This window comes from Aplidium turbinatum, chromosome 4 (assembly GCF_918807975.1).
Source record: "Aplidium turbinatum chromosome 4, kaAplTurb1.1, whole genome shotgun sequence".
Classification (NCBI taxonomy): domain Eukaryota; kingdom Metazoa; phylum Chordata; class Ascidiacea; order Aplousobranchia; family Polyclinidae; genus Aplidium; species Aplidium turbinatum.
In genome coordinates, this window is record NC_137475.1 from 16,341,334 (window position 1) to 16,358,323 (window position 16,990).

The 16,990-nt window shown below is 36.8% G+C and overlaps 1 protein-coding gene across 1 annotated transcript; it reads left to right on the forward strand.

The window, feature by feature from the left end:
- The first annotated feature begins 1,244 nt into the window (after positions 1-1,244).
- Positions 1,245-13,729, forward strand: LOC145768950 (matrilin-4-like). The gene is made up of 9 exons (XM_082580550.1): positions 1,245-1,303; positions 2,797-2,823; positions 4,680-4,727; positions 8,859-9,027; positions 9,275-9,347; positions 11,236-11,381; positions 11,775-11,880; positions 13,245-13,362; positions 13,575-13,729. The coding sequence occupies exons 3-9, from the start codon at positions 4,697-4,699 to the stop codon at positions 13,613-13,615; spliced, it is 684 nt and encodes a 227-aa protein (XP_082436676.1). The 5' UTR covers positions 1,245-1,303; positions 2,797-2,823; positions 4,680-4,696; the 3' UTR covers positions 13,616-13,729.
- Positions 13,730-16,990: the final 3,261 nt, after the last annotated feature.

A 16,990-nucleotide genomic window follows, 5' to 3' on the forward strand; every position in this document is an offset into this window, starting at 1 on the left:
CATCATTTTTGTGAAAGTCTATAAAACCGTCTTTCTTTGATTATTAGACAACTGTCACTTTTGGTGCTTATCAGCATACCAAGAATTGTTGATTAACAACATTTTGCAGTACTAAGCTAAATATTTTCATAATACAACCAGAAAAAGTCTTTAAATTTATATATAATATTTTGCCAATTTATTATAAATTGAGTTGGCACACCGACCTATTTTGCCAACAAAAACTTGTACAAAGGGAACACTGCTCGTGAAACACAATAAACGTGAAACGCACACTAGTGTTTACATGACGTTTACAAACTTAAAATAAGTAACCCTATGCTCAGAGACAATTTCGAAAAAAAAGTTTTAATCAAACACTATGCCAGTGTGGTTGGACGTCGCATTGGAATAACTTTAACTCCTCAAGAAAAGTATTTTGGGTTATACTTGTGCCCTGATACCGTCCGCGGGCCGCTAGTTGGTGACCCCTGAATTCTAAGCCCATCATCTACAAGAAAATAGTATGAGTGAGCTTATGCCTTTTTGAAATTCTTTTTAGGTTAAAATCATACAAGCATTTGGAAATTTGACTGCAGTGCTTCAACCTTCTTATGATGTATTTTGCGAAAGAAATGACGTGAAAATTGAAGGACTGTCAGGCGGCATTTTTTCTGCCATAGATATAATAAGTGAAGACAACAATTTATTCTGTGACGCTGAAAGTTTAGGATTTAGCAAAACATATTTAAAGAACCAAGTTCGGTTGCTCATTACGTCCAACTTCAAGCAGTTTTGTCGGTAAGCAATTTCTCAGGTTCAAATCTACAGTAATTCAACTATGTGTTTCACAATTTGGCTTTAGATAAAAACTCTTTAAATGAGAAATGTCTTGTATTTTGTTGATGTTGTTGTATTTTGTAACCACATTAATTGGAAATAAAGTTTTCAAATAATTTCTCTGAGATCACGTTAGCGTATAGTGTCCCTTGTATTAGCCTATTGCTTTTACTTTACTTGTGCCACACAGTGGACACAGATTCTGTATTTTATATAATTATGATGTAGCCTATTGTACACACGTAGAGTAGCACTCATATGTTTTTCACGGCATGTAGCAATGGATGTAAACATAATAAACTTTAATTTTCCAAAACCAGGTTATACTTGCACGTGTTCTACCTTACTTTGGATATTGTACGAGCCTGCCCTATCACGTACATTGAAAGAGAGAGCCCATTAGATGAGCTTAGAAAAAATACCAATCTACTATTGGAAATTCTTCCTGAACTCTTAGAAGACTACACCCCACCAAAATGCACAGGTTAGTGACAATGCTAACTTGAAAAATCAGTTTTCAGATATCAATGATTACTGGAAGCATTAACAGAACTTTTTGATTGTTATTTCCAAGAATATAACATTTTAAATTTACAATAAAAAGCAAAAACAAAAATGTCGTATTTTACATGATTAAAATCAAAAATATGACTATAAACATAAGTTGGTTGTAAGACTGTATAATATAGTTTCGGGAGAGAGTATGCTTTTTTGTACCAAAGATAGGCAAGACACAACAATACAATAGTTTAGGGCAAGTATAAAGTCAATGAAGTCAAGTTTCTGTTCAGTAACTTATTGCGGTATGGTTTTAAATAAAAACTCTCGACAGAAGGAGTAGGTTTCAAAATCTTAATTTGGTAGGTCAATTTTTCAATTTTAAGTTAATAAAGTCAATTGTATGTAATCGACACGTTCAGTCCAAATGTTTGAAAAAAAATTGAGAAAAACAAATGGGCTACTTTAACAAATGCTTGTTCATCAATCTCAATTTGTGCTTCGTTTAGCATCTTAAAATTGAAAACACTGCAAAACAATGACGACACTTCTGGAATAATGAACATTGAAAGACCAGAAAGTTAATTTAGCACTGGTTCGATACCACTCAAGAGCATGTGGCTGTGTCTTTGGCAAGACACTGAAAGGTGTGTCTTGGATTGCGTAGTGACGCCCTTTCGACAAAAGTTCTTGATTTCTTTTGTGATTATGAACAGTAAGCTGCTCTAGGGAGAAATTCCTACGGCCCTTCCTAGGGTTGTAACCTGCTGAACTTAACTTTATGTCACACTTCAACTCTTGTTCTTGGCAAACGTGATTTTCGTGTTGGATTTAGTTGCTTGCTTATAAAACCTTTAGATGAGCCATTCTTTTGAGGATTTTAATGTTTTTTCCTTGATTTAAATTTCTTTTTTGATTAAACAGCCTTATTTTAAATATAAAATAAAAGAAACAATGGTTCACTCAGTCAAATTTTCGTTTGCTTAATAAATTCACTATTTTTGAATTTTTAAGTCAACTTTTTTTGATATTTAGGTGAATAAAAACTTGCCCTATCTATAACAATATATTTTACATATTTGTGAAATATTTTTTACAGTCTAACGTTTTCCGCTTAGCTTAATCCCTCATCTGGAATCTGAAAATATTTATAAAAATGCAATAAACTTCAACTTCTTGAAGGTAACTAGGTAACTGGCTAAACATCAAGAAATACGCAGCAATTGAAAATCAACAATGTGAAAAACGGACAGACAGACGGAAATCAAATTACATTAGGAAAACAACAACTACGAGTTTAGTACGAGTAATGAGTATAGTATAACTATACGAGTACTCGTATAGTACGTAACTACAGATGGATTTGCACCACAGAGTAAACTTCACGTGAACAGTTGTGTTTAAATAATTATGTCACCCATTGATAGATCAAGCAATTGAAAATAAGCATTTGTCTGAGTTCGTATATTTTTATTTCAGCGTTACGAAATATCGAAAGCGTTACAGGTATGTTTGTCAATCTGTCATTTAAGGTGTTTACATTTGATAACTATCATATCTTTACGATGAAATTAAAAGTTCTTTGAATCTGTTAAGATTGTGAGTTATATGCATTTTCCAATTTATTGGAGTAGAATATAAATGAAACTTTTAAACTCCATACTCAAACAAATTTGTACCAGTGTGCACAAGCCCGTAGCCAGCCGGGGGCCAGGGGGGGCCTCGCCCCCCTTGAAAAAAATTCCCCCCCTGGCAAAATCCCAACTTTCTCGAGCAACAGCTACAATTATAATGATTTTGCCCATCTTTCCCGTTGCAGAGCTCCAACCTAGGCCCAATTAAGTACAAATGTTTTGTTTAGTTCACAGCTGAGATGATTAAACAATTTCACCCACCCTCCTACCTCCTCCTTTGGCAACCTCAACATGTTCAATTCAACCAAGGCCAACACGTGTTAGGTTGGTAGAAAAATTGTCAGAAACAGTGCAAAATAAAAATGTTTTGGGAAAGAATGATAACCTAACAAAGAGGGAATGGTTTTCCAGCAGGCCTACAAACCGGTAGCCTACAAATTAGGCTATTAGATATCAGCTGTCGCTATTCTCGGTACCATACCTAATTCTAAGGGTCAGTGATAACCAATTTGTGCAGTGATAAATTGCAAAATGTGCAGAGGAAAAGCAATGGTTTTTGAAGACAACGTATACAAAATATAAACCCGTAATCTTTTAAGCAGTGTTTATTTTTTCTCTTCAATCCAACCAGTGTAAATAAATTTTGTTTCTAGTTTTCTGATCTGTGAAGTGTTCAACCTTGCAGCAGATATTGCTACATTTGGATCTAGCACTGCCGTTTGTGAGTGTGGATTCTCAATGTTAACAAGGGTTGACGCTCCCACTAGACGGAGCATGTTACAACCAAGACAGGCAAACTTGGTGCTTATGGCCTTTGAACATTCTGTATCGAAACCTATCGATTTAGACTTGTTTGTGAGACGGTTTGCATCCAAACATCCGCGACTGCAATTGCAATAGACTAGCTCACCGGTGTATAGGCGGAATGTAATCATATGTATCACAATCCTCGGCACTATAGCTTCTTCAAGCCAGTTAAAGTTTTTGCTCATAACAAGTAGCCTACCGCTATTTATACAACAGGTCAACAATTGCTGTGTTATGTTGGTCATTGTAATATGGTTGCCGTGATTTAATTAGCGGATAAAATAAGAGACCAGTGTTGGTCTTAACACTAATCTGATATATTGCAATTTTTGTGGATACCGGTATTTAAGAGGTTAAAATGCCAAAATCATTTGAAAATGTTTGGCCCCCCTAACAAAAAGTTGGCCCCCCCTTGCTCTGCGGTCTGGCTACGGCCCTGAGTGTGCAAATGAACACGACCAATAGTTATCTTATAATTGTAAACCCAACTTCATCGGCAAACCCAGCGTTTGCAGAAATCATGTCGTCTTTTGATATTCATTCTTGAATATCAAGAAGGCCGCTTTCAAAAGGGTATGCAGTATTGTTAAACCCAACATATGCCTAACACCGACTAAATATCAAACAATGATCAACATTATGGGATTGTCTCCCAGTTTCCTTACCTAACTAGTTCGGGGCTTATGAATTGCATTGAGTATTCTTTCTTGCAATGCTGACTTGATGCCCAGTGTTAATAGAGCAGTCATTGTTAAACTCATATTAACTTTTGTCATAGAACTTTTTTAAACAACTTGTTGCACTTGCGACTTACCAACGATAAATACAGTAATTGTTTAACTTATTTCATTGCTACTTTTGGTTGCACGCGTGCATCAAAAATAACTATATCAGTTTGGAAATAACAGTTGTTATATGCAGGAACAAGTAGCATACCAATGAATAACTTCACAACTCCTGATTTGAACGGTAAGGACTACTTGTAATTGTGTTGTACTTTGAATTTAGAACAGCTAATAATGACAATGACAGAGACCAGACCTGTCCAGTTTCCAGCTATTCATCTTTTGTGGTTGTATAAAACATAAAGTTTGGGACCGTATGCTATACAATAGTGTTTATTCAAACAAAATGTTAATGTTAGTGCAATATAAACGTTAGTGCAATTACTTTGAAATGTAAAAACGCCCAAAAATGGTTTATGTTTATCAAGGATTCATAGTATAAGGATCGCCAGCTCGGCCGGATATCTGACAAGCGGAGTGTAAAAGTGTTGCCAGACATTTTTTTAATTTTTAGAAAAACTAATTTTTTGGCATTTTCAAAGAGTATTGGTTGCCCAAAGCTTGTCCATTTATAACTAAACTAAAGTTTAAAGTTGCACAAGATTGAGAAAGTAGTTTGTAGTTGTTTTACTTTGCAATAAGAATGTTAATTATAAAGCTTTGGTAGAGAGTTTGCTTTGTTGAACCATAGAGAAATAAAACATAGTAACTTTAGCGGGTTTAGCATACTTTATTTCACACAAAATATAACATAATTAAAATAAAATAACCTCAAACGTTTTCGACACCTACGTGTGTCCTCATCAGGAATTAAATCTGCAATACATAAAATGAAAAACCGTGAGATAAAATAAATTTGACTATGCACTGTAACGACACTCTGGACTGAAAGCACAAACTGAACAAATGATACAAGAATGATTGCGAGTAAATTATGCGGTGGGAAACAGATCACGTGAGGTGTAGGGTAGACTACAGGCATTAGACAAAACAATTAGAACACACACAAAAGGAACGAAGAGCCACAGGCGAATAACTGCCGGTTGAGAGATGGATTGTTACGTTTGATTCTTAAGGCTTCCATGATCTTAGTCTGAAAATCAGATCTGCCTCGAGAGATGATTTTAAATTGGTCGATCGAGACATTGTCAGTGCACGTTTCACAAGAGGCGATGTGCTCTTTAATTGCACTTTTAGTTGTTAGGTTTGGGTTTAAGTGCTCCCCGGCCCTTGTCAACAAATGTCTGGTTGACATACAGTACCAATGTATGTCTGGTTTGCGTCACGCAAACAACTAAATTTATACACAACATTTGAAGAAAGAGCAAAGGGGGTAGGCGACTTCAGTTGAAAATATTGGTGCACTTTAAATGTTTTATGCACAGGATGAATGTCACATGAAAATTTCTTTTTTATAAGTTTAGCTAGGTTTTTCGCAAAAAATGTTGACTCTTTTCCTAGAAAGGGTATATTAATAAAATAACTAAAATCTACTTCTTCAGGCGTGTCTTTTGGTTCATCAGCCATGAAGGTGTTTAAGACTTTATTGAAAAAGTGAGAAGGATATCCATTTAAATAAAACATGTTTTTTAATTTCTTGATTTCTTTCTGAAACAACTGATCATCAGAACACACCAAACGAGCACGAGATAACAGACACAAGATTAAACCAGATTTCCATTTGCTAGGGCATGGAGCGTTATAATTTAAAAGCAAGCCAGTGTTAGTAGATTTTCGCCAAATCCAGGTGTCAAAAGAATTGCGTTTAATTTCAATTTCAACATCTAAAAAAGCGATGGTATCATTGGATTTTTCAAGTGTAAATTCGATATTTTTATGTTGCGAATTTAAAAGGTTTAAAAATTATGAGCACGATTCATCATCATCAAAAATGGAGAAAATATCATCAACATAACGTAAATACAGTTTGGGATAAAAATCACGATAAAATTCAAATATTTTGGTTTCGATGTGTGCCAAGAAAAAGTTTGCCGTGTTGGGTCCAATGGGGAACCCATGGTGACGCCATCTATCTGTTGAAACAAACTATTGTTGTACAGGAACATGCCTTCTGTGGCTAAATGTAATAATTTTATGAAGTATTTTTTCGCAATGGGCGGTCGATTTGGTTGGTTTTCACTAAAAATCTGGTCAGTAATTATAGTAATAGTTTCTTTCAGAGGCACGTTAGTAAACAGAGACACAACCTCACGTGATTTTTTTTTAATTAATTAGAGTTGATTTAATTTTAATTATGTTATATTTTGTGTGAAATAAAGTGTGCTAAACCCGGTAAAGAATGTGAATTTATGCATAAAATTTAAATAAAACTTTGAAAGAGATGTTTCTCGGCAGCCGATTTGTAGCAAGAATTGACAGCGATAGACACCGTGTTTCGCCCATGAGGCTGGGCTCGTCAGTATCGCACCACTAATTCTGCCACAAAGGTATTCGACCACCGCTTTACCAGTCAGTTTAACTCTTATCTTTGTGAAAACAAAGAAAGAGCCAACAAAACCAGCAGGCGCCAGGGCAGAGGACATTGTGAAGAAGGGGGCGTTCTTCCCGGCTATCAGCACAAGGCTGAGCACTCACTAGTACAGTACCTTTGTGGCAGAATTAATGGTGCGATACTGACGAGCCCAGCCTCATGGGCGAAACACGGTGTCTATCGCTGTCAATTCTTGCTACAAATCGGCTGCCGAGAAACATATTGTTGATTGGATGGTCTGAATGGCTAGCGTGGAAGCTACACCGTTATGGTTGGCGAATCGCAGCTGCTCGCTGTACTAGTGAGTGCTCAGCCTTGTGCTGATAGCCGGGAAGAACGCCCCCTTCTTCACTTTGAAAGAGAGGTTAAATTTGAAAAAAATAGGATAGTTTGATAAGTGAATAATAAAATTGCTTTAGATTAGTTTTTAAATAGTTATTTACGGGCAAGTTTTGGGCGACTACTACTTTAAAAATGCCAAATTAACATTATGTCTAAAAATGAAAAAATATCTGGCAACACTTTTACACTCCACTTGTCAGATATCCGGCCGAGTTAGCGATCTCTATACTATGAACCCCTGATATTTATGAGCAAAAGTAATTTTTTATTTAGTTTAGCATTACTGTAGGGCAGGGTTTCCCAAACTTTTTTGGGCCACGGACCACTATTTGTGAATCTGTTTATTCGCGGACCCCCAATGCAAAGGTAAAAAGAACAAAACCGAATTTTGTTTATTCAAAAAACTGACAAAATCAATGGGACGGATGAGATTGCATAAGGTCATCATTTCTCGGAATTATTTGTGAAAGGCAAATTGGTAAGTCAGGGTCCACGGAAAGTCTGGACCTATATTTTGTCTTCATGTTGGTAAGAGCTGAAAATGCTGTCTCACACATGTAGGTCGTGGCAAAAGGCAATTAAATTTTAGTTGCCTTTTGCGATAGCAATGGGTATTCCTCCACAACACTCAACCAGAAAGATGCAATAGCTGTTTGATTGAAACTAAGCATTAAAATTCGATCTGATGATAATTCGACTAATTCTTCTTTTTCTCGTCCTGACAGATCAGTCTTTGTAACTATAAAAGGGTTTAAAATCCAGTCAAAATTCTCATATGTCTCTTTTAAGAAGTACTTCTTAAAACAGGAAACATATCCACAATATTATCATTTATCCTTGTTTTCCATAATTATGTTGAGTTTCTTCATAAATGCTGTTATTTTGTTTTGAGAAATATGAGAATTTTTCTTAAACAACTTTTTAACTGTAATGAAAGTGCAACAAGTAAGATTTACGATACTGGATAGCAAAGCTTTCGAAATCATTTAAGTTGTAAAGAACTGCGGCAATTACCTTTGACAGTGTACGTAGGCTACTGTATAACGTAGCCTACTATATGTGTGACTTTGTAATTTCTTGTCACATCGCCACGGACCACCTGTGCAGTCGTCGCGGACCACCAATGGTCCGCGGACCACAGTTTGGGAAACCCTGCTGTAGGCTATGTTATAATTCAAAAATTTCAATCGTGAAGCTATTTTCGGAGAATTAGAATAAAAACCGACTTTCTGACGTTTTTTCATCTCAAACAATTTATTTCAATAAATTTGTTGAGTAAAAATTTAATTTCTATATGCGTAACGGTAATACACATGGCTATTATCTTGTAAAATATTTTCGCTCTGTGTTTTTTATAACACCCGTTATTAGCGATTAATTAGCACCGGGCTAAGATAGCCCGTGACGTACATTCCGCGCACGAAAACAGCTCGTATTAAGGTAGGGTTAACTTCTTATGTTTCAGTGCTATTGTGTTTGAAGGTTGTTACTCTTATTCTCTTGATATGATGATTCTAATGGACGGATCAGGTTCCGTAAGAAGAGGAGAGTTTTCTGAGTTACTGAAGTTTGTAAAGAATTTGACGTCATACTTTGACCTGAACCTACATCACATCGGAGTCATGCAGTACTCCCATTACATACCAGGAAGGTAGGTGCAAGATCATTTTCCTCGCTTTGGTTGCTTTTTGTTTCTGGTAAGCGACTTTAATAACTTGGATTTTTTAGATTTCGAAATTGTTGCAGTACAGTAAAAATGTTAATGTTTCGATAAGTGGAGTTACTTATTTCAATAGCTATAATTGTGTTTTGATAAATGAAATGTGTTTTCATGTTAAACTATCTACATTTCGGAGTGAGGTTTCATCTTGATCATTAAAAACAGCTTTGTTTTACAGACCTTTAGACAGGCAAACCTATTTCAAAACAGAAATTCACTTGGGAGAATATCAGAGAAAAATTGAGTTTGACGTGAGTTACATTGAAACAAGAGTTATACTGCAACATGTGGACTAATAGATCTAGCGATATAAATCTTTAGTAAACTCAATTTAACATATTGGCTTATGGAAACCATTGTTCTTGACAAAGAGTTTTAACCAGAGCTAAATAACACGACACCAAAGTCTACTGCTCCGTACGTCTTTGTGGTTAGCATCAAATTTATGTTGCAATAGCCCCAAAGCATGACGTGGATGAAGTCGGTTGAAAGTGATGGAAGTAAGGTCGAAAGCCTACTAGATAGCCTATGGTACGTTCTAATTGAGGCTGCTTAACCCTATCTGTAGCGACACGAGGTTTTATGAGGACGCCCCACTCTAGTAGTAAAATATTTCACAGAAGGAATAATGGTAGAAATGTGAAATTTCTTGACTTTTAGTTTTTATTCTTTGCGAATTTTCTAAACATACACTGGCCACTTTTCTACAGTAGGCCTACCTTCCTGTCATTCACAATAAGCATTTCGTCTAAGGTGGCTAGACATTTTCATGCAGTTTTTTGGACATTTTCGCTGCTTGATGTTTTAGCAAATAAATTATATGGTAGGCTAGATTATAAATGTTAGTGCAATTACTTTGAAATGTAAAAACGCCCAAAAATGCCTGAAATTTATGAGCAAAAGTAAGTTATTTTTTGCTTAGTTTAGCATTACCGTACCATAGAGTACCTATGTTATAATTCAAAAATATGCGTTTGAACGGTCAATTGTGAAGCTATTTTCGGGAAATTAGAATAAAAACCGATTTTCTGACGTTTTTTCATCTCAAACACTTTATTTCAATAAATTTGTTTGGTAAAAAATTAATTTCTATACGCACAATACACATGGCTACTATCTTGTAAAATATTTTCGCTCTGTGATTTTCATAGCTCCCGTTATTAGCAATTAATTAGCAGGGGACTAAGATAGCCCGTGACGTACTTTCCGCGTACGAAAATAGCTCGTAGGCTACTAAGATAAGGTTAATATTATGTAGTAGGCTACATGTCACACTATGTAAGTAGAATATTATACATTTGTTGCTACATAGCAGCTTATGTCTAATTGTCTACTATTCATAAAAGCGGCATCTTCACAACCAAATTTCGACTTGACATCGACATCTCCCTTTATGTAGCCTACAGTGATACCCTATTAAGTCTTTAATATAGTCCTGAAGTATAGACCTGCGGTGCAGTAGTTTCTCGGTTGTAGAGAGGTACGTGGCACTTGGTCACATACCTCTACCCGGAAACGAGAAAAAAACAAGATTTTTTTATATTTTTGAAAAATCTTCTCACTTGCTTACTCACATTTCATTCACCTAATTGACGGTATTGCGCACACGTGTTTTCAGCAGTGGATTTACAAGTTATTTTTTTATGTGGCCATAAAATCCTAACACAATAACGCAAAGCATGCAAAATATCGAAGTAAAAACATTACTAACTCAACTAGTTTGCAATTGAATTAGCCCATCCAACTGCTTATAGAAGCAGGAACATGTTTAACCGCCGTAACCTCCGGGTACGGATCTTTAGGAAAGTAGGCTACTCATTTTAATTTATTCAATCTGTTTATGGGCTATTATAAAAAAGTTTATTTGTTTGACTAAACTTTTCAAATCCAAAACTAACCCTATGTTTAAGATATATACCACATTATGCATTTTACGTATTTTCGTTCAAATTTTAAAATGCTTTTCCGAAATCTTGAAGCATTTGTGATAGACGCGAGTCCCATTCATCCACAGCACACGAGTTGGGAAAGCCTTGACTGTTTTTGCAGCAACAACATTCATCTAAAAACTATTTCTTGCCAGACAATCCAATAAAATTATTAAAAAAAGGTTTTCGTTACAAATATTTTTGTGTATAGCTTGTAATGGATGCAATTCAGCACCATGGGTACACAACGTACACGGCCCATGCCATTCAGAAAGCTGTGTATGTAGACATGGGAATGTCTCATCGTTACATGAATAATTGTACCAGGAAGGCTATTGTGGTTATTACGGACGGAACGTGAGTATCTCGGTTGCATACTTTATAAAATTCTGTTAAATGGGAAAAAAACTAAGGAAGTTTCGCTCCATCTAGTTGTGCAGAATGTGAAACGTTATTTCTCAAAAGTGTATTTTTTTGTATGATACATCATATTTTCCATAGACATAGACGACCTACTTCTAAGTTGTTAAACAGTGCAGTTATGTTTGAACATATTTTTTATACCTACTTTGAGACTTGAAGGAGCTAAGCATGGCTAAACATTGAATAACTGTCTACAACTATCACTGTTAGGTTGCATCCAGCATATATTCTCTTTGCATACGCTCCCACTTAGTTGTAGTATAACCGGCTTTACACAAAACTGAAAAGTTGAAGTGCCACGGATCTTAATTGATATTTTGCATACAGAGCCGCAGATGTTCAGTTATTGCAAACATACAGCAATTCTGCTCGAGCTCTTGGGGTTGAATTATTTGCTGTAGGAGTCGACAAATATGTGAAAAGAGAATTACAGGTAATGATCAATGAATGTGCAATACACCAGAAAGACAAGAGAATTCTTTGAAGTTGTCGCAAATAAAGTTGAATTAGCTCTGCTTAGCATTGCGCTTGGTATTGAGGGAGAAATGTGGGACGATTGGGCAAAAAATTTGATCTTTTTGTCTGACAAGTTTATTTCGCTTCAACGCGGAATGAAATTTAGTTTCAAATGAAATTAAAGCTTTATTGTTCATGTTGGAATTAAAATTAGTTTGATAAAAGATGTTAGTCGATGATTTTTTTCGCTTAAAATGTTGCAGTTTTTTAGTCCAAAGGTCCCCAGGGGTAGGGACCTTTGGACCATCCTAGTGGGGCCTTTGGACCACTACACCTACATTCCACTGAACAAGCCCAATCAATGCTATCACTGTGAACAAAAACGAAACACAACTTTACTTAGAGTTTAGATAATAAAAACCTAAAATTTGCATAAATAAAGGTTAAGCATTACACTGTGGGACGTTTGGACCAGGGTCTACAAGTAGCCTGATGAAATAATGGTCCCCCAATCCGCCATTTTTTTACAAAACGAAAAAAGGTCAGAAGAACTTGCACTTTAATTCAACTTTCCGTCTAACTCGTAAAGCAAATTCTATCAGTAATACTAGAAAATATAAATATGTAAAATACCCGCTACATTTTTGAACTAGTTAAGTTTGAAATGTATCCGAAATATTTACTTTTACGCAGTCAAAACAAATTTTCTGCCATGACACTTTAAGCACTGCTGATAAACCTGATTTGGACAAGTAGCCTACAGGGTTTCCAATAAAAAAATTAAACATTTTGAGCTAAGTTTTAATTTTCAGTCCCCTTTGGTTTTCGAGAAAAGTGTCATGGTCCAAAGGTCCCGGTGGTCCACAAGTCCCACATCTCCCCTACTCTTTTTGCTGTATTAATAGGCCTATCATTTATTGTACTATATAACAGTAAAATAGGTCCATTCAATGAAATCAAGATAATAAATCAACTGGGGGAATTCTCAGACCCATGTCTTTTAAACGTTGATAAAAAACAAAAAAAATAAATGAGGCTGCTTCAACAATGTTGTGCTTATATTTTGTGGTAAAAACTGTCATCTAAATTGCTTTAATTTAATAATAAAAAAATGTAACGCCAACAGGTTTCAGTTAGCTGATTGCCTTAGCTTACGACTTGATGTTCCAGTATCGCTCAAGCACGCATTTGATCAGAGTAGCCTACTGAGATAACTTAAGCAACCAAATTATCACCAACAAATTTTAATTCTTGGCAATCAATGTGTTAAAGCAATTTATGTGATAGAAAAAAAAAAGATTGTTGGGGACTTGATTAAAATTGCTTGATGCTTTTTTGTAGATTATTGCTAGTGGTGAAATTGGCAATAACGAAAGAATATACACCACTACATCATATTACAACCTTGTTTCGCAAGTTTCAGCTGCTTTGAAAGAGGATGTTTACAACTATTTGGAGAGTAAGTAGCATATAGACATAGACCTAGGGAAATCCATGTGCCACTTGATCTTTTCAAATGCCTCTCGATACCTTTTCCAAATACAGTATAATAATAACTAATTAACCGTATACTTATAAAACTAATTTATTGACAAGATGAACTTGTACAGAAATGACTTTGAAAAACTACATAACTGTCATGATTGAATGATGAATTTTTATGCATTTTAGGACCAGCAGAGGAGAAAGAATTGCCCAACCCTCGTACATAGAATATTTTGGAGCCGAAGTTTACAACTGAGAAGAGAAATAACGTTTATTTCAAAAACATTTGTAATTGATTGTGGAGAAAAATAGATTATTCTTTACATATTATTTTAAAGTAAAAAAACAGTTAACAGTAATTAAAATCTTTCCTGGTAGGCTACTTACTTACTCTAGATCAGTGGTTCCCAACCTGGGGTCCGCGGACCCCTTGGGGGTCCGTGAGAAAGCATTTGGGGGTCCGTGGATTACCTTGATGAATTTTAGAAGAAAAAAAAAGAAAAGCGATCATTTTACTTTTATTTCTCTCTTTGAATGCAAATGTGTCAAGCTCAATCCCGCGAGAATAAACTGTACCGGTAGCAGTGTTGTACGTTGACGCCGTCAATTTGACGGCGTCAACTTTATGTTGACGCTGAGGCTAGCGCCGTCAAATTATTTTTCAGTTGACGGAAGTGATAGCGCCGTCAACTATTTTGCCGATTTTAAGCGTCAAGCGCTAAGCGTCATTTTTTGTTTTCATGGAAAATCTCGTTTCACAATAAGAGTTTCACAATGTATTCTGGCCAGCGCGACTCATCCGAATTACCGGCTTTTGCGTTGGTTGGAATGGTTGCCTGGAATACATGCGGAAGAACTTCGCCAAATGGTGATCACCCATGTATTGAGAACGAGGGATCAGAGACAGAAAGCGAAAAATCCATGAATGGCATCGCGGACGTTGAATATAGCCTACTTTATTTCAAGAGCTCTATGCCCCTGAAAAGAGCGATGTTGGTGCAGTGGACCTCGTTAAAAGATTTATACATGCTAAACTATCACAGCACGCTTGGAACAGTGATACCTTTCCAACTAAACGTTTTCAACTTGTTTTTGAAATACAACACACCAATACCAACCAGCGCTGCTGTGGAACGCATGTTTTCACTTGGAAAGGACAATATGCGCAGGGGCGCCGGAAGCGGGGGGGAGCAAGGGGAGCGAATGCCCCCTGCTCTCAAATTTCTGTGGATGGGGAGGGAAGAGGGGGCAATGGTGCCCTTTTAAGGTCATGTAAGCTACTGCACACTTTGCATTATAACAATTTATGCTATTCGCTATTAGCCTAATTATAATGTTCTATTTTTGCCTCAAAATAATATTCACGACACAAAATTCTCCATCACAGTAAGTTATATTACATCATTATAAAATAACATTATGCCCTTCCGTGCCATTGTTCTTTGTATAGCGGACACTTGTATCATTACTCGACAATAAGCTGATAGATGAGCATTATCGCTATATCTTATCTTAAAACTAACAAAAAAAATTGGCCTTTCAGCAACAAAAGTGCTCTTTTTTCATACTCCTGCCCATCCAGTCAAAAATCGCTCCGGCGCCCCTGAATATGCGTTCCAAACGCAGCAGATTGTCAGACAAACGTTTTAAAATGCTTGTTTTTCTGCAAGGAAACAACTAATAGGCTGAGCAGCTAATTACAATACAGTCTCAAAACATAATACCTGCTCTTTATTTATAGCTATTGTTAGGCTGAACTTGGTTGAAATATTTCCGTTTTATGAGACGCTGGAAAAAAATAGCGCTAGAAATTAGCGCTGACGCCGTCAATTTCTTTAAGAGCTTACGCAGTCCTTTACGCCGTAAAGTTTTTAGGCAATTCGCGCTGACGCTGACGCAGTCAAATTATTTCAATGACGCGTACAACACTGACTCCGGTAGGCTATGCATTAAAATAAATCTATGCTGCTGCCTACAGTGTGTGCATTGACCTGAAACTACATCTACCACAACGCATGTCGATTTGGTCAAATCAGGAATGGCTCGTCTATTACCTAATAGAAAGCATGCGGTGCAACCAAAGTTAATTCAGTTTCAGGCAAAGTTTATGTAGGGGTCCGCAGAATTAATAATTTGTCTAAAGAGGTCCGTGACAAGAAAAAGGTTGGGAACCATTTCTCTAGACTTTAGAATCAGTAGCGTAACGTCTAATTGGCACGGGGGGCACATGTCAATCAAACACCGCTTGCAATAGGTTATTTGTGGACAGTGAATTGCATTCACACTTCACAGCATGGGCGCCTATCCCTATAGGACAGTGGGGACATGTCCCCACCATCTTTTTACATGTCCCCACCATCTTTTTACATGCCCCCATCTTATTACATTATTTTTTACAACGTAAAGGTTTTTGGGAAATGCAAGAATCTGTACCTGAATCAGTAGGCTATTCTGAAGAGTCTTTGCCTCAAGCTGCATCAAAACTGAAACCAATTTGTCCAACAAGATGGCTCACAAGTGCGGCTGCAGTAAAAGCATTGCTTGATAATTAGCCTATAAGTCAGTATTGGAAGTAGCCGTGAGTCAATTTGATTCAAATACAGCAACAACTGCTAGTTCGCTTTTGAAATCTTTTTCTCGTGGGTCGAGTGTGCTTGGGTTATTAGCGGCATTGTCTGCATTCAAGCCTTGCAAGGTTGCACGGTGACTGTAGCTGGCATGCTTGAAGATGCTGAACTTTGTAGTGCTGAACTCCGCCATCTACGCAGTACGCAGTGAAGAAGAATTTCATTGGGTCTTTGTAAATGCTGAGAGGCTAATGGAGGATTGCAATCTTGAGTCGTGGAAACTGTCACGTCCCCAGAAGATCCTAAATCGTCTTCAACATGGACATGGCCATGGTCATTGGTCAACCTCTTCAACTTCAAACACCAGAGATGAAATACCGGTCAGGGTATTTTGCAGTTATTGACAGCGCACATCAAAATCTTACTGACTATTTCAAGTCGGCCGATCTTGACCACAAAATTCTACAAGAATCACTCTTTAGTTTAGTGGAAAGCTACAATCACATGTGATAGAATGGTAGACGATTATTCTGAGTTCTCTGACACAGAGTCCCTTGCACAGGAACAATGCTTCTTTTGAAAGCAGTAGGCTACAATAGCAAGTCGGTGGAAGATTTTCGAATGATATTCAAGAAGATGCCATCGGCTGTTCGTCAAATGTTTCCGCAATTGGATCATTTTGTCCGACTTCTGCTCATTTCATCAGTCAGCTCGTGTTCAGCTGAACGGTCATTCTCAACTTTGCGACGTGTCAAAACGTAGTTACGATCTACCATGACACAGAAACGGCTAATTCATGCAATGGTCTGCCATGTGCACAACACAGTTTTAAATTCGATCAACCTCCATGACCTTTCCAAGGACTTCGTTTTTCGCCGGAGACTCGTTGCCGAGTGTTTGGACGTCTGCTGTCCAATGCTGGCACTGACAATTAAAATATATGTAGCCTAGCCTACATCGCATTGGACTTGTAGCTACTGTATTTTTTTGTCAGAACAGACCCCAATCTTTCTAGCTCGCTTCGTTCGTCGCCCC

What these genes read in the sequence shown, in the direction of transcription:
- LOC145768950 (XM_082580550.1), top strand. Translation starts at nt 4,697, where the DNA reads ATGAATAACTTCACAACTCCTGATTTGAACG. An exon ending in TCCCATTACATACCAGGAAG is followed by an intron (nt 9,028 to 9,274) that starts GTAGGTGCAAGA and finishes TTTGTTTTACAG; the next exon opens with ACCTTTAGACAGGCAAACCT. An exon ending in GTGGTTATTACGGACGGAAC is followed by an intron (nt 11,382 to 11,774) that starts GTGAGTATCTCG and finishes TTTTGCATACAG; the next exon opens with AGCCGCAGATGTTCAGTTAT.